General features: G+C 41.4%; 1 protein-coding gene across 6 annotated transcripts in view; it reads left to right on the top strand.

Annotated features, from left to right (window-relative positions):
• Positions 1-2,554: 2,554 nt before the first annotated feature.
• Positions 2,555-15,821, top strand: part of ldb1a (LIM domain binding 1a) — a 33,385-nt gene continuing 20,118 nt past the window's right edge. For 2 of the 6 annotated variants that reach the window (XM_024423661.2, XM_024423652.2), the window contains exons 1-2: positions 2,557-2,722; positions 7,903-7,985. In XM_024423661.2, the coding sequence (XP_024279429.1) occupies positions 7,958-7,985 (28 nt within the window). In that variant the 5' untranslated portion in view covers positions 2,557-2,722; positions 7,903-7,957. Of the gene's footprint in view, positions 2,723-7,902; positions 7,986-13,166; positions 13,521-15,821 lie in introns of those variants that run through there. The other 4 variants (XM_024423644.2, XM_024423678.2, XM_024423688.2 and 1 more) reach the window with 4 other exon arrangements.

The raw sequence follows: 15,821 nt of genomic DNA on the forward strand, positions 1-15,821 counted from the left end.
ACATCCCAGTGCTAGAGGCGTCACTACAGACCCTGGTTCAATCCCAGCTGTATCACAACTGGTTGTGATCAGGAGTCCCATGGGTGGTGCACAGCGTTGTCCGGGTTAGGGGAGGGTTTGGCCGGGGTAGGACGCCATTGTAAAATAAGAATGTGTTCTTAACTTACTTGCCTAGTTAAATAAAGGAAACATTTTTGAATGTTTTCATTTAAATAAAAAAAATCTGGTGTACAAGGTGTACAGTCCCTCACAAATGTCCAGTTTATGTGTGTGGACACAATACATGAGTCAAACATGCTTTTGAAAATAAAAAAGGATACACTGTACACCTGGCGACCGTGTCAGCATGCATTCACATTATACAGGATTATCAAAAATACTGCATGAATTTGCATCGTCTAGGTTTGGGGAGGGTTTGGCCAGCAGGGATGTTCTTGTCCCATCGTGCTCTAATGACTCCTGTGCCGGGCTGGGTGCAATGCATGCTGACACGGTCACCAGGTGTACGGTGTTTTCTCCAGCACATTGGTGTGGCTGGCTTCCGGGTTAAGTGGACATTGTGCCAAGAAGCAGTGTGGCTCAGATGGGTTGTGTTTCGGAGGATGCACGACTCTCGACCACCGCCTCTCCTGAGTCCGTACGGGAGTTGTAGCGATGGAACAGGACTGTAACTACCAATTGGATTTTTTTTAAATGCAAAATTACATTTGTACATTGGTTTCCTTACCCCGCAAGCAGTCGATGGACAAGGTTAAGACAGCAATCCATGCTTTAGTTCTGTGTAGCATTTACATTTTAGTCATTTAGCAGATGCTCTTATCGAGGACAATTAGGGTTAAGAAACACAAAACCAATGCAAGTGGATTTCCCTGATATATTATCACCTTCCATGTCCAAATCATCCCAAAGTGTCAAAATGTATTGTGTAGCTCAATAAAGTTTTGCTTACATTGTTTTTTTTGCTATACTGTAAATGCTAAAAAGCTGGAGACAGCTACCAGGTAAACAAAACCCAAGCATGGATTGCTGTCTTATCTTGTTCATAGACTGCTTACAGAGTAAGGAAACCAATATGTAATTCGTGTGAACTGTCCCTTTAAGTCCACATCCCAGGCCATTTATTGTGGAAATACACTGACATGCAAAACCCACAAATGAATGAAAAAGATAAGCACCAAATAAGATCTGGAAATGATGTGGTGTTCATCTTTTCCTGTTGGTGTTGAGGCATAGAGCTGTCTCTACACATGTAAATAGCATAGGGTGTGTATTCATCTTCCGAAAAAGCATCAGCTGGCGCACACCCCAATAAGTTAGTAGAGCTGCTTACTAAAACTGTAGGCTATAAAAATAATGAGAGTCGCAAACTCTATATATAATAATCTCCCAGTAATTTATTGGGTAAACCACCAATGTTTTGGCATCATCTTGTATTCATCTTGACAATTTATCTTAGATTATTCTGTGTAACGTCCTTTAACACAGTTTATATCAACCTTTGTCAGATGTTTTCAGACATCAAAAGTCGTGTAATGTCAAGAAGAGGCCACTTCACATGCCAACAATTATAACATTATGCTATATGCCTCAATCTGGAAATTATTTGATGCTCACTTTTGAATTCTGAAAACATCAGACAAGCTTTAGATTTTTAAATGTCATTTTTTTAGTGTTTTAGTCTTTTTTTTGTTGCAGTGGTGGGACGCAAAAGGGTCGTGGAGGTGGGGGGGTGTTACACCGCTGACCAAACAACAGTGCTATATCTGTTGTGTACATAGTGTGATGGAGTTACATTATTCATTACTGTAACTGACAACAATGTCATGGTAATGAGAAATGGGCATTATGTTAATGAGAAGCCCTTAGCAAATGTTGCTAACAATGGCAGAATGACTCAGCAAAGCAATTGACATGATCAATTCATGCTCTTTCTAATCTATTATACTGTAAAAGTTGAATTAATAATTTTGCTCAAACCTGAAGTATTACACAGTTACGTAATGAACATCTAAAATGGGTAATGTGACAAATAAAATTTGATTTGATTTGATTTAATGTGTACGAGGACAATTATCAAATTTAAACTTGTCATATATTTTGTCTAAGATATGACTCGTTTATGTGAATACCCAGAAATGTTAACTCTTTGCATATGTACCACTTTATACAATATTTCATTGGTTTTAATTAAATGTGTTAGTTATTTCTATAAATGAAATGCATCTAAAGTACATTTTATAAATAAGATTTAAGGCCAAAAAAAGTTAAAGAACCAGAAACCAAGCATAGTGAGCTTTAATGTAATAGTAAATTATTAAAACATTTTAGAGGCTATATAGCTGAATTTATCACAGACATGGTTTCATTTGGTTTCACGAGAATCACCCTGCTGTGCCCCAACATCTCAGTAACCACCACCTACTGCTGCTCGTTGTTGCCATGGATACAGTGCCCTCTCTCTGTGGGTATGGAGGGATGGGGTGGAGGAGAGGAGAGGAAATAAGTGACTCTGGCTGCTGCCTCTGCGTCATATTTATACCAGCAGAGAGCTAGCCGGCTCTCTTCCTCATCATCTGCGCGCTCCACTACATCTCTCTCTTTTTGTCTCTTTTTCTGACGATCTATTTTTCTCTGCAGTTGACTTGGTGGATGTTTTAGTGAACAGGCTCTGGTGTTTCCACAGCCACAGACAGAGGACAGGAGGAGATAAAAGGGGGGAAAGGTAAGCATGGATGGCGTGTGTGTGTGTCGTGAGGTGCCGAGTAGACAGACAGACAAAGAGGAGAGGTAAGCATTATTTTGTGACCTCACCTAAAATGGACTGGGACTGGGGGATTAGGCTAGCTATGCCAATGTCATTATTGTGTGTTTGTGTGTGTGTAAAATGTCATGTTAATAATGAGTGTTTGTTTACCTCCAGAGAACATGTTCTTCACAAGAGGTGAAGTGTGACGGTTCTCATTCAGGTGTGTGTGTGTGTGTTTGTGCAAGTACCTGACTCCTCCTGTGACATTGCTGTTGCTGCGTGCCTTCTGACAGGGAAAGATAGACCTACACCATCTTTGTTTTCGGGAAAAACTGCTTTAGAGAGTGAGCCCCAGTGCGAGAGACACTGGCTGTTTGTGCAGTCAGCGAAGTGTATATCTCTAGCCTCAATGCCTTTCTGGCATAGAAACAAAAGCCATTTCCCCAAAGCTGGAGTGGAGACAGACACACAGACATACACAAACAGAAACAAACACACACACTCCTCTCTCTCTCTCTGTGAAATGACTCATATCTGCCTTTGTTCTCAGTGCACCCTTTTAAAAGCAGAGTTCTACTGTCAGCTGAGATAATTCAGTTTTGTCCTGACTGGAGAGAGAGAGAGCGAGAGAGACTACAAATAGGAAAGGCCTTAGGGAGGGTGTTAATAGTTCCTCAGAAATGTGTCTAACAGTATGTATGACATTCAGCTCTGATGGCTCTGAAACAGCACGTAATAGCATTTAGGGAATGTCGTGTCCCACTTGTTATTTTTGTAAATTGGTTGTTTTGTTTCCTCAACGTATTGATCCTGACAGACGGATAAACAAAGAGGTTGTTAAGAGAAGGAGGTTGTTAAGAGAAGCCCCGCTCCTACTGTGTGTGGTCTGTCTGTCTGTCTGTCTGTCTGTCTGTCTGTCTGTCTGTCTGTCTGTCTGTCTGTCTGTCTGTCTGTCTGTCTGTCTGTCTGTCTGTCTGTCTGTCTGTCTGTCTGTCTGTCTGTCTGTCTGTCTGTCTGTCTGTCTGTCTGTCTGTCTGTCTGTCTGTCTGTCTGTCTTGGTTTTGATGTATTAGGATCCTCATTAGCCGATGCCAATGGTGACAACTAGTCTTACTGGGGTCTAACATAACGAAAAATAAATTACAGGCAAAAGATTTTACAGTTTACATACATGTAAAAACATGAACATGTAATGTGTGTCAGTTACACATACATGTCAGTACATACACACAACAAGTAGGTCACATAGGGGAGAGGCGTTGTACCGTGAGGTGTTGCTTTATTTGTCTTTTGAAACCAGGTTTGCTGTTCAGTTGCGCTATATAAGATGGAAGGGAGTTCCATGCACTCATGGCTCTGTATAATACTATACATTTCCTTGAATTTATTCTGGTGGCATGTCTGGTGGGGTAAGTGTGTGTCAGTGCTGTGTGTAAGTTCATTATGCAAACATGGTGTACAAACATAGTGATGAGGTGGACTGTAAGATTATTGAGTTTGAGAGAAGACGCTTGACGGAGAGAGGTGGAGAGGGGAAAAGAGGGGAGGAGAAAGAGAGAAGTGAGCTAGGGTGAGGGACAGCTAAGAAGGCTCATACTGGAGGGTGATGTGTGTGTGTGTGTGTGTGTGTGTGTGTGTGTGTGTGTGTGTGTGTGTGTGTGTGTGTGTGTTTCATGGGTCTCCAGTGTCCCAGCGCCCCAGGTGGGCTTTGCATTTTTAATCGATGCTGTCTGTAGTGATTAACACTGCTGTTATACACACAGATACAAAACAGAGGGAGGACAAGGGTGAGAGAGGGGGGGGGGTTGGGGTTTTGAGGTTATTTCTATTTTCACCATTTACAAAGTTGAACAAATGAGCTTTACAAAAGGATGCTCAAATCAATGAGCTGCACATTTAGCAGTGGAGGCTGCCCAGAGGAGGAAGGGGAGGTCCATCCTCCTCAGTGAAATTAATAAAGTTAAAAATAGTGAAACATTGAAAAGTTTTCCTTTTTAGATAAAACTAATACTAAATATATTCACATCACCAAATAATTGATTAAAACACACTGTTTTGCAATGAAGGTCAACAGTAGCCTCAGCAGCACTATGTAGGGTAGCACCATGGTGTATCCGGAGGACAGCTAGGTAAGCTTTTGGTTTTATGAATTTATTGCCACCAGGGCCCGCTGGTGTAACTGCTATCAAATCAAATCAAATTGTATTGGTCCCACTCACATGGTTAGCAGATGTTATTGCGAGTGTAGCGAAATGCTTGTGCTTCTAGTTCCGACAGTGCAGCAATATCTAATAAGTAATCTAACAATTCCACAACAACTACCTAATAGAGACAAATCTAATAAAGGAATGGAATAATATATAAATATTTGGATGAGCAATGACAGAGCGGCATAGGCAAGATGCAATAGATGGTAAAAAAAATACAGTTTACATTTGAAGTCTGAAGTTTCCATACACCTTAGCCAAATACATTTAAACTCTGTTTTTCACAATTCCTGACATTTAATCCTGGTTTAAAAAAATCCCTGTCTTAGGTCAGTTAGGATCACAACTTTATTTTAAGAATGTGAAATGTCAGAATAATAGTAGAGAGTGATTTATTTCAGCTTTTGTTTCTTCCATCACATTCCCAGTGGGTCAGAAGTTTACATACACTCAATTAGTATTTGGTAGCATTGCCATTAAATTGTTTAACTTGGGTCAAAAGTTTCGGGTACCCTTCCACAAGCTTCCCACAATAAGTTGGGTGAATTTGAGCTCATTCCTCCTGACAGAGCTGGTGTAACTGAGTCAGGATTGTAAGGCCTCCTTGCTCGCACACGCTTTTTCAGTTCTGCCCACACATTATCTATACTTTGACTTTGTTGTCCTTAAACCATTTTATCACAACTTTGGAAGTATGCTTGGGGTCATTGTCCATTTGGAAGACCCATTTGCGACCAAGCTTTAACTGATGTCTTGAGATGTTGCTTCAATATATCCACATAATTTTCCTGTCTCATGATGCCATCTATTTTGTGAAGTGCACCAGCCCCTCCTGCAGCAAAGCACCCCAGAACATGATGCTGCCACCCACGTGATTCACGGTTGGAATGGTGTTCTTCGGCTTGCAAGCATCCCCCTTTTCCCTCCAAACATAACGATGGTCGATATGGGCAAACAGTTCTATTTTGTTTCATCAGACCAGAGAACATTTCTTCAAAAAGTACGATTTTTGTCCCCATGTGCAGTTGCACACCGTAGTCTGGCTTTTTTAATGGTGGTTTTGGAGCAGTGGCTTCTTCCTTGCTGAGCGGCCTTTCAGGTTATGTCGATATAGGACTTGTTTTACTGTGGATATAGATACTTTTGTACCTGTTTCCTCCAGCATCTTCATAAGGTCATTTTGCTGTTGTTCTGGGATTGATTGCAACTTTTTGCAAAGTATGTTCATCTCTAGGAGACAGAACGCATCTCCTTCCTGAGCGGTATGATGTCTGCATGGTCCCATGGTGTTTATACTTGCGTGCTATTGTTTGTACAGATGAACGTGGTACCTTCATGCATTTGGAAATTGCTCCCAAGGACGAACCAGACTCGTCGAGGTCTACAATTCTACAGTGAAATAAGGTCTACAATTTTACAGTAAAGTGAAATAATCTGTCTGTAAATTATTGTTGGAAAAATGACTTGTGTCATGCACAAAGTAGATGTCTTAACCGACTTGCCAAAACTAATAGTTTGTTAACAAGAAATTTGTGGAGTGGTTGAAAAACAAGTTTTAATGACTCCAACCTAAGTGTATGTAAACGTCCGAATTCAACTGTATATATATGATATGAGTCATACAAGATACGTAAACATGAGTAAAGTTGCATTATTAAAGTGACTAGTGATCCATTTATTAAAGTGGCCAATGATTTCAAGTTTGTAGGTAGGCAGAAGCCTCTCTGTGTTAGTGATGGCTGTTTAACAATCTAAACTCACAAAACGCATGATTGTAGCAGGTTTACTAATGCGTTAGTTCTAGTAGCTATGTTGACTATGACATTGGCTAATATGGTGACAATGATGTAGGCTGTGTGTTGCGGTTAGCGGTCATAATTTGAAGGTTTGCCTTGGAAAGGTTTTTTACCTGGTCACAGACAGCTAATGGGTTGTGCACTGAAGTCCACATGCGAAGGGAAAAGGTGAGAGGAGGAGAGTGAGTAGATAGTTGCGAGAAGGAATTATATATACAACGAGTGAAGTGAGCATGATGTTTTATGTGGCTACTATAAAAGTGAACTGTGTTTGCATGTGATCTGGGGTGTATTCATTCTGCCAATTCTGTTGAAAAAACGTTTCTTAAACGGAACGAAATGGGGATAAACATACCTGAATTTGTCCAATAGAACCTCTTATTTTCAGCTGTTGGACTAATGATTACAGCTAGATCAGCTAGATGCAGGCAAGCGTGTGCAAGGCTGTATTGAATGTGTCACTGTCTGTCACCTTGATTGCAAAACATTATCTCGACCTGTGCACCTATGTTGTAAACTTTAATTCATAGGCTAGGTTGTAGCAATCTCATGATGGGTACAGGGAGAATTAGAGTATCATGTAGTAGCCTAAACCTATCAATGTTACGTTGAGCTGAGTGAATGGAATATGAATGACAGTCATCCAATATACTTTATTAGAAATAATGCCATGCTCAAAAAATTATCATCCACCTTCCTCTTAAACGGCACCAATCGGCACTGACATTTAGATCACCAATTACATACCAGAGCAGGCAATGGCCGTTCAATGTTTGCAAAGCATAGCCTCTGCACATCATACGTTTTGAAAAACAGAAGATTTCCCTCTCTGTTGCCCCGTGCAAGTATATCTGTTGCCCTGTATACGCATAATTACTGATATCTTTGCCACAATAAGCGATTTCAAGAGAGCTATGGTTCGTGTGTGTCTCCCCCCTCTCATATTTATCTCTGCCCATGAGGATTGCAATTTGCATATTAATAAACCAACCAGAGTACTATATTTCCTACTTCCTGATTGTTAAATAGAGCTAGAAAGAGAGAGCTCCGATCCTGTTGTACTTCTCATTATATGTCCTGTTCTTCTATCCCCTTTTTCTCACTTTCCTCTGTTTCTTGCTCTCTCTCTGCATGTGTATCCTTGCATACGGAGGGAGGACTGGAGGCGGCTGTTTCCAGCAGAGCAGAGACCTACAACATGTGAGAAGATGTCTGTTGGAGGCTGCGCTTGCCCTGGTAAGTCTCACCATTTCTCACTCTCTGTCTCTCTGCTCTCTCACTCTCTATTGCTCTCTCTGTCTTCTGTCTCTCTCTCGTGTGCCTTTTCTGCTGTAAAGGTCAAGTCCAGCAACTGGTTTACAGTGTGTTCCTCACTCAATATTCAGTGTACTTTATTTCTCAGCAAGACTGCACAACGGCTACTAGCGCTCACTAGCTATTACTAGCGCTCACTAGCTATTACTAGCGCACATCTCCTACATACACTGATACGTCTTTCCCCCATGTTGATTGACACAAGGTTTTCTTGCTCGGACAAGTTTGGGTCAGTGGAATGCTCCTGTGCCCTCAGAACAACATTGTTCCTTATGGAGGTGTGTCTGGTTTGTGTGAGTGTGTGTTTGTGCGCATGCACGCACATTTGATTGTCACTCTCTCTCTGGCAGCTTCGTCTATTTGTTGCTTACTAAGTGGTTACTAGCGAAAGTGTGTACATATGGGCTTTATTTGTTGAGTGAAACGGTCAGTCTGACATTTTGTACAGTTCGCCTCAATCTCTTATCTGTATCAGTATCTTATCCTGGTCAGTTTCCTGTGCAAATTCAAGTATGTCCAAGTCTGAATCACTCTATTCAGAACAAGCATGAGGCCTATCAGGGTTGGAGAGTCAATGTCAGTCCCATCAGGAACAAAATCTTCTTAATTAAATGTTCATTAATTGCCTAATGGAATATGCCCTAACACTCCTGCCTGTCAAGTCAACACATCCATTGGCGGGACAATTTGCTATCTTACAGCAGGGTCATGATCAATAGTCACCAAATGGAAGAAAGTCGACTGTAACAGAGACTACCTGAATGTAACATTAACAAATAGTCATCCTAAAAACAAATGCTAATTTCCGATTGCCATTACAAAACATTTTCCATTGTGTGCCCTATTAATGAGCATGACCCAGATCTGTGTAGATGAAAGCCTGTTGGCCAGTGAAGCACACAGCAGAGTCCATCATCAGCTCTGCCTAACCTTTTACAGGAAACACTGAGAGTGCAGGGTTTGAGTGGTATGGCTTGTTAATGAGACTATAGTGAGCCCTCTTTTGAATGAGGTCTGTCTGTGTTAGAACCGGGACCATCTGAGTTTCAATATGAATTCCCCATGGGGCATTACATTTTACATTACAGTCATTCAGATGCTCTTATCCAGAGCGACTTCCAGCATCAATTAGGGTTAAGTGCCTTGCTCAAGGGCACATTAATAGATTTTCCCCTTTTTGTCTCGGGCATTTGAACCAGCAACCTTTCAGTTACTGGTTACAACACTGTTAACCGCTAGGCTACCTGCCACGTTCAAGGAAGTAAATTCGATCAGTATTCCAGTCTAATAAAACTAAATTATGTAAAGCATTCTGATTTGACAAAGATGGTTTGATGGAGCAGAGTGAAGTTAGGAGGTATTCAGGAGGATCACAAGAGGGCACCAAATCCTGTTTCCTACTTGTCATGATTTCTAAAATGTTTGTGTATAGTGCCCCCTATAGATAATGTGTCTATTGTACAGGAAACACAATGGCACCGTGGAGTGCATAGGGATTACTGGCTTTAACAGGCTGTTCTGGCATACAAGCACATTGTACCGCTGTTTCCAAGAACTCTCACGGACACACAGCACACATGCAGGCACACGCACACACCCACACAGGAACAAACACACATTGTTGTCTAAATTGAGCCTGATAGCAGCATCCCCACCGTAGTGCAGGTGTGTATGCGTGTGAGTGCATATGTCTACAGTATTCTGCTTTCCAGCATTGTGCTGCTGAGACTAGATCTGTTTTCCTGTGGGCTTTTATCCACCAATAACATATCGCACTGTCAGCTATTTTGGGCTCCCGAGTGGTGCAGCAGTCTAAGGCACTGCATCTCAGTACAAGAGGCATCATTACAGTCCCTGGTTCAAATCCAGGCTGTGTCATATCCGGCTGTGATTGGGTGCACAATTGGCTCAGCGTCGCCCGGGGTAGGCCGTCATGGTAAATAAGAATTTGTTCTTAACTGACTTGCCTAGTTAAATAAAGGTTCAATTAAAAAATAAAATCTTATTCGGCTCCACGGTCAAAAGAAAGGACAAGCTGGTTTATTAGAGGGGGGATGCTGTTTCACAAATCTCCTCTCTTGCCCTCTTTTGTTCCCTCACACTCTCCTTCTCCATCTCTCGTTCTTTCTTTCTTTCTTTCTCTCAATCTCACTCTATCTCTCCCTCTACAGAAGGCAACAGTTAGTTAGGTGTGACTGAGCACATGCCTCTCACAGGGGACAAAAATCAGGCCTGGAATTAGACTAGTAGTTGAATTCTCATTCCTGTTTCCATGATACAAAATGCTACTTTCTTATGCCCTTTACATTCCCCTACCTTTATTCCCACCTTCCATCCCTCCAAACTTTCTTTTTTTCCTAGGGAATGTTTGCCACATAGTGTCTCCCATGGCTTTGTTCTGTGTATGAGTCCACTGCCAGTAAATCCATATATCACCTCTGTCTCTGACAACATAATGGTGATGGGGTGCACTCCAGGTCAGGAGCTCGTAGTGTAGTGATGAAGTGAGCCATGCTCATTCATAAGCAGTGGTATAAAGTACTTAAGTAGTACTTTAAAATATGATTACTTCAGTAGTTTTTGGGGTATCTGTACTTTACTTCAGTATTTATATTTTTGACTACTTTTACTTTTACTTCACAACATTCCTAAAGAAAATTATATACTTTTTACTCCATACATTTTGCCTGACACCCAAAAGTACTAGTTACAATTTTAATACTTTGCAGTACAGGAAGAATTTTCAATTCACACACTCATCAAGAGAGCCTCACATCTGGTGGACTCACGATACATAAATTCTTCCTTTGTAAATTATTAAGTGTTGGGAGTGTGCCCCTGGCTGTCAAAAAAAGTTAGAAAAAAGGAAATTGTGCCATCTGGTTTACTAAATATAAGGAATTTGATGTATAGCAATTACTTTTACTTTGTACTTTTACCCAAGTATGAAAATGTTCCACCACTGTACTTAAAGTACATTTAAAATCAGATACTTTCAGACTTTTACTCAAGTAGTATTTTACTGGGTCACTTTTACTTGAGTCATTTTATATTAAGGTATCTTTACTTTTACTCAAGTATGACATTTCCAACTCTGTTCATAAGTAACTCAAAGATGGCGCCGGAGGGGATGGTTGCCGTCTTATCGGCTCTTAACCAACCATGCTATTTTTTAATTTTTTTTCCCGTTGTTTGTAACTTGTTTTGTACATAATGTTGCTGCTACCATCTCTTATGACCGAAAAGAGCTTCTGGACATCAGAACTAGGATTACTCACCTCAGATTAGACAAAGAGTTTTTCTTCAATTAGTCGGACGGGAGGGATATACTACAGACACCTGACCAGTCCCAGATCTCCATCATTCGCTGGAGAAGGAAACTGAGATTTCGCAGGGATCAGGGTGCCTTGTAAAGACAGGTGACAAGTGGCTAATCTGCCTTTGCCTTCCGTCCTGCTAGCTAATGTTCAATCGCTGGGAAAAAATGGGACGAACTGAAAGCATGTATGTCCTACCAATGGGACATTAAAAACTGTAATATCTTATGTTTCACCGAGTTGTGGCTGAATGTCGACATTAAGAACATACAGCTGGCAGGTTATACACTCTAGCGGAAGGATAGAACAGCAGCCTTTGATAAGACACGGGGTGGGGGCCTAAGCACAGTGGGGAGAACAAGTATTTGATACACTGCCGATTTTGCAGGTTTTCCTACTTACAAAGCATGTAGAGGTCTGTAATTATTTCATAGGTACACTTCAACTGTGAGAGACAGAATCTAAAACAAAAATCCAGAAAATCACATTGTATGATTTTTAAGTAATTAATTTGCATTTTATGTGTCACCAACAAACTAACCTGGTCCAAGCACACCAAGACAGTTGTGAAGAGGGTACGACAAAACCTATTCCCCCTCAGGAGACTCAAAAGATTTGGCATGGGTCCTCAGATCCTCAAATTATTTTACAGCTGCACCATCGAGATCATCCTGAAGGGTTGCATCACTGACTGGTATGGCAACCGTTCAGCCTCTGACCGCAAGGCACTACAGAGGGTAGTGCGTACGGCCCAGTAGATCACCAGGTTCAAGCTTTCTGCCATCCTGGACCTCTATACCAGGCGGTGTCAGAGAAAAGCCCTAAAAATGGTCAAAGACTCCAGCCACCCTAGTCAGAGACTGTTCTCTCTGCTACCGCACGGCAAGCGGTACCGGAGCACCAAGTCTAGGTCCAAGAGGCTTCTAAACAGCTTCCACCCCCATGCCATAAGACTCCTGAACAGCAAATCAAATAGCTACCCATACTATTTACATTTCCCCACCTCCCAGACCCTCTTTTTACGCTGCTGCTACTCTCTGTTTATCATATATGCATAGTCACTTTAACTATACATTCATGTACATACTACCTCAATTGGGCCGACCACCCCCCCACACACACACATTGACTCTGTTTCGGTACCCCCTGTATATAGCCCCGCTTTTGTTATTCACTGCTGCTCTTTAATTATTTGTTATTCTTACCTCACTTTTTGGGGGGGGTACTTTCTTAAAACTGCATTGTTTGTTAAGGGCTGGTAAGTTGGAATTTCACTGTAACGTCCACACGGCGCATGTGACAAATAAAATTGGATTATATTTGGTTTGACCTCCAGCACTATCTGAGGTGTTATCAGCTCATCACTCAGAGCTGTCGTGTCAGGCCTCTAGTGTAGGAGTACTACTTTGTGTGCTTTGAGCTGTTGCCAGGTTTTGTCCTAAAGGTATCACCAATGTTGACCAATTATCCAATTTATTAGATGCATATTTATGAGCTGAACTTCTTTGATCAGTCAGTGTGATAAGGTGCTACACTCAAACTTTTTCTCTGCATTAATTTTGTAAGCTAGTACTGACTGAATTGAGAGGCAGTGAATGTGATTGTTTTAAAAAGGCTAGCTAGATACTGACTGTATTATTTATTTTAATACACCTACAATTCATAGCAAATGTTTAGAGCTTTACTACATAGCTATTAGTTTGTGAATAGGAGGGAGGGTGTTGTAAAGGCAGATTACATTTCGATTAAACACGATTGGGGGAGCCCAATCTGCAGAGGGAATGTTTACGCAAGCAGGGAGTAGAGACGTAAGAGCAGAGACGGGGGCCATTGTTCGCGTCTGGTTAGGAACAAAGGGTTTGGCTCCGTCTCTAGCTGGCTAGATCCCCACTTTTCAACATCTGGGTTGCTTAAAAAAAACGCGACTTTGTAAGTGCAAAAATAACGAGACCGAGGACGTACTCATTCGCTTTTACTTTTGTTTTGCTTTTCGTTTTGTTTCGGAGAGGAAAACGGAAATAGCGACTACGCTGAAGGTGCTCCAAATTGGGACGGCTAGCATCCAAGCTAGCCTGCTAACACCGAGCAGTGCTTTTACTGTTGGATAGAACACCGCGTTTCGGTGAATCATTCTGTGCAGGTATGGTGGATTAAAGTTAGCAATTTACTATACTAGTTACTAACTTAGTTTAAGTAGAAATTATATTAAAAGGCACATTTCAAGAGTGGTCCGTGCAGCTAACTAACGTTATAGCTAGCTTGTTTAGCATTGGCTAACGCCAGTTAGCTAATCACTGCCACACTGGTCAAGACAATCTTGCTGCTGTTTTAGCTAGCTTGTCATCAGCATCAGTCAAACCTTTTGTTCAGCTCATCTCATTCTTAATATTAATCAAGACAATGAATGAGGAATTCACCATGTAGTTGGCTGCTATAGGTTCTCAGCTCTGTGACTTCCATCGTCTTTAATGCTAACGATATAATTTTGCTGCCTTTCTGTTTATTTTTTAAACCTCAAACCAATGGACGATTTTAGGGGATTAAATTATTGTTCTAACCATGGTGGTTTTATATTCTGTAGTGTGACCCCGTATTCCATAGCAAAACATGGATGGTGTATTTCCAATGAGGTTCTACCCAAAAGGCTCAGACTTCTCTGTTTCGATCTCTACGCGGGCCGTCACCTGTGTCTCACTGGGCCATGCATGGCTCCGGCGGACCTTCCTGGACTTGAGGCCAAGCCCAGGTTCTGGGTCACGTTGCTTTTTTAGCGTGCGTTTACATAACAATTGCTACATGTTAACTTTAACACCTTACAGAACAAAAAGTATGTAGTGTCACACTCCTGATGGAAACATAATTACACTTGAGCTTTCATTTAAAAAAAAACACTGGCGACTAGTGTGGGGTTAAATCTCAGTGGAAAAGCACCAGGGGAGTGTTAATCCACCATCTCCAATCATATCTGTAGGGCTAGGGAAATTGTCATGTAGGCCCAATGTAACAGATATAGGATCAGCTTATCCTCCCCAAATCCCATTGAAGAGAACATTCAAAGCAGACCTTAGATCAGTTTCTGTAGTAGGGGCAACACACACACACAGGCTATCATCTGGAGAAGAGGGGAGAGGTCTGTTGTCAGATGGAGAGCGTTTTACACACCTAATACGTATATACTCAAATCAAATTTGACTTGTCACATGTGCCGAATACAACCTTTACAATGAATTGCATACTTACTGTTTTCTAGTCGAGGCTCATCCCATATAACCACTGCTGTACACCTTTTCTATTCATGTACTGTCCATAATGTGTATATACACCATCGTATACATATATTTTCTGGACTCTGACATTGCTCTTTCTAATATTTTGATATTTCTTAGTTCCTTTCTTACTTTTTGGGGGATTTGTATGTATTGTTAGGAGTGATGCACCCATGTGACATTTTTGGCCGATATCTGATATTTTCCTTGCCAAAAAAACCAATACCGATAATCTTAAGAATTCAAGTACAGTTAAATAGTTTACACACACATGGATGCAGCAGTCTAAGGCACTGCATCTCAGCGCAAGAGGCACTACTACAGTCCCTGGTTCGAATCCAGGCTGTATTGTTTACTAGGGATTATTTACTAGGATTAAATGTCAGGAATTGTGAACAACTGAGTTTAAATGTATTTGGCTAAAGTGTATGTAAACTTCCAAATTCAACTGTATGTAGCTTGGTGTCATCTAAAATAACCCTAATTTATAAGATAAGCTACAATAGTGGACTTTGCGGTTAGCCTTCAAAATAAAAGTATGGCATAATTCTACTTGTATTAATTTGCATTGCTATCAATGACATACTTTTAATTTGAAGGCAAACCGCAAATTCCACTATTGTGCCTAATCCTTATTGTGACTAGCGTCCCAACACATAATCTGGTCCGGTCGAGCCTCACTAGCCAGGTGAAGCTGGCTGGCTGCTTATAACATTAGCTTTGTGCAACAGGGTTGAGTAGCTGGCTAGCTATTTATTTTCATGACCTGAAGTTCAATTTTAATAGGCGAACAAAAAGTGGCAACCTAGCTAATACATCTGCCACGCTGATCCTCAACACTGGAGCTCCCCAGGGGTGCGTGCTCATTACCCTCCTGTACTCCTTGTTCACCCATGACCTCATGGCCAGGCACAACTCCAACACCATCATTAAGTTTGCAGACGACCCCAACAGTGGTAGGCCTGCTCAATGACGAGACCGCCTATAGGGAGGAGGTCAGAGACCTGGCCGTGTGGTGCCAGAATAACAACCTATCCCTCAACGTAACCAAGACTAAGGAGATGATTGTGGGCTACAGGAAAAGGAGGACCGAGCACGCCCCCATTCTCATCCACAGGGCTGTAGTGGAGCAGGTTGAGAGCTTAAAGTTCCTAGGTGTTACTGTAATTTAAATA

This window comes from Oncorhynchus tshawytscha, linkage group LG01, assembly GCF_018296145.1.
Source record: "Oncorhynchus tshawytscha isolate Ot180627B linkage group LG01, Otsh_v2.0, whole genome shotgun sequence".
Taxonomy (NCBI): Eukaryota; Metazoa; Chordata; class Actinopteri; order Salmoniformes; family Salmonidae; genus Oncorhynchus; species Oncorhynchus tshawytscha.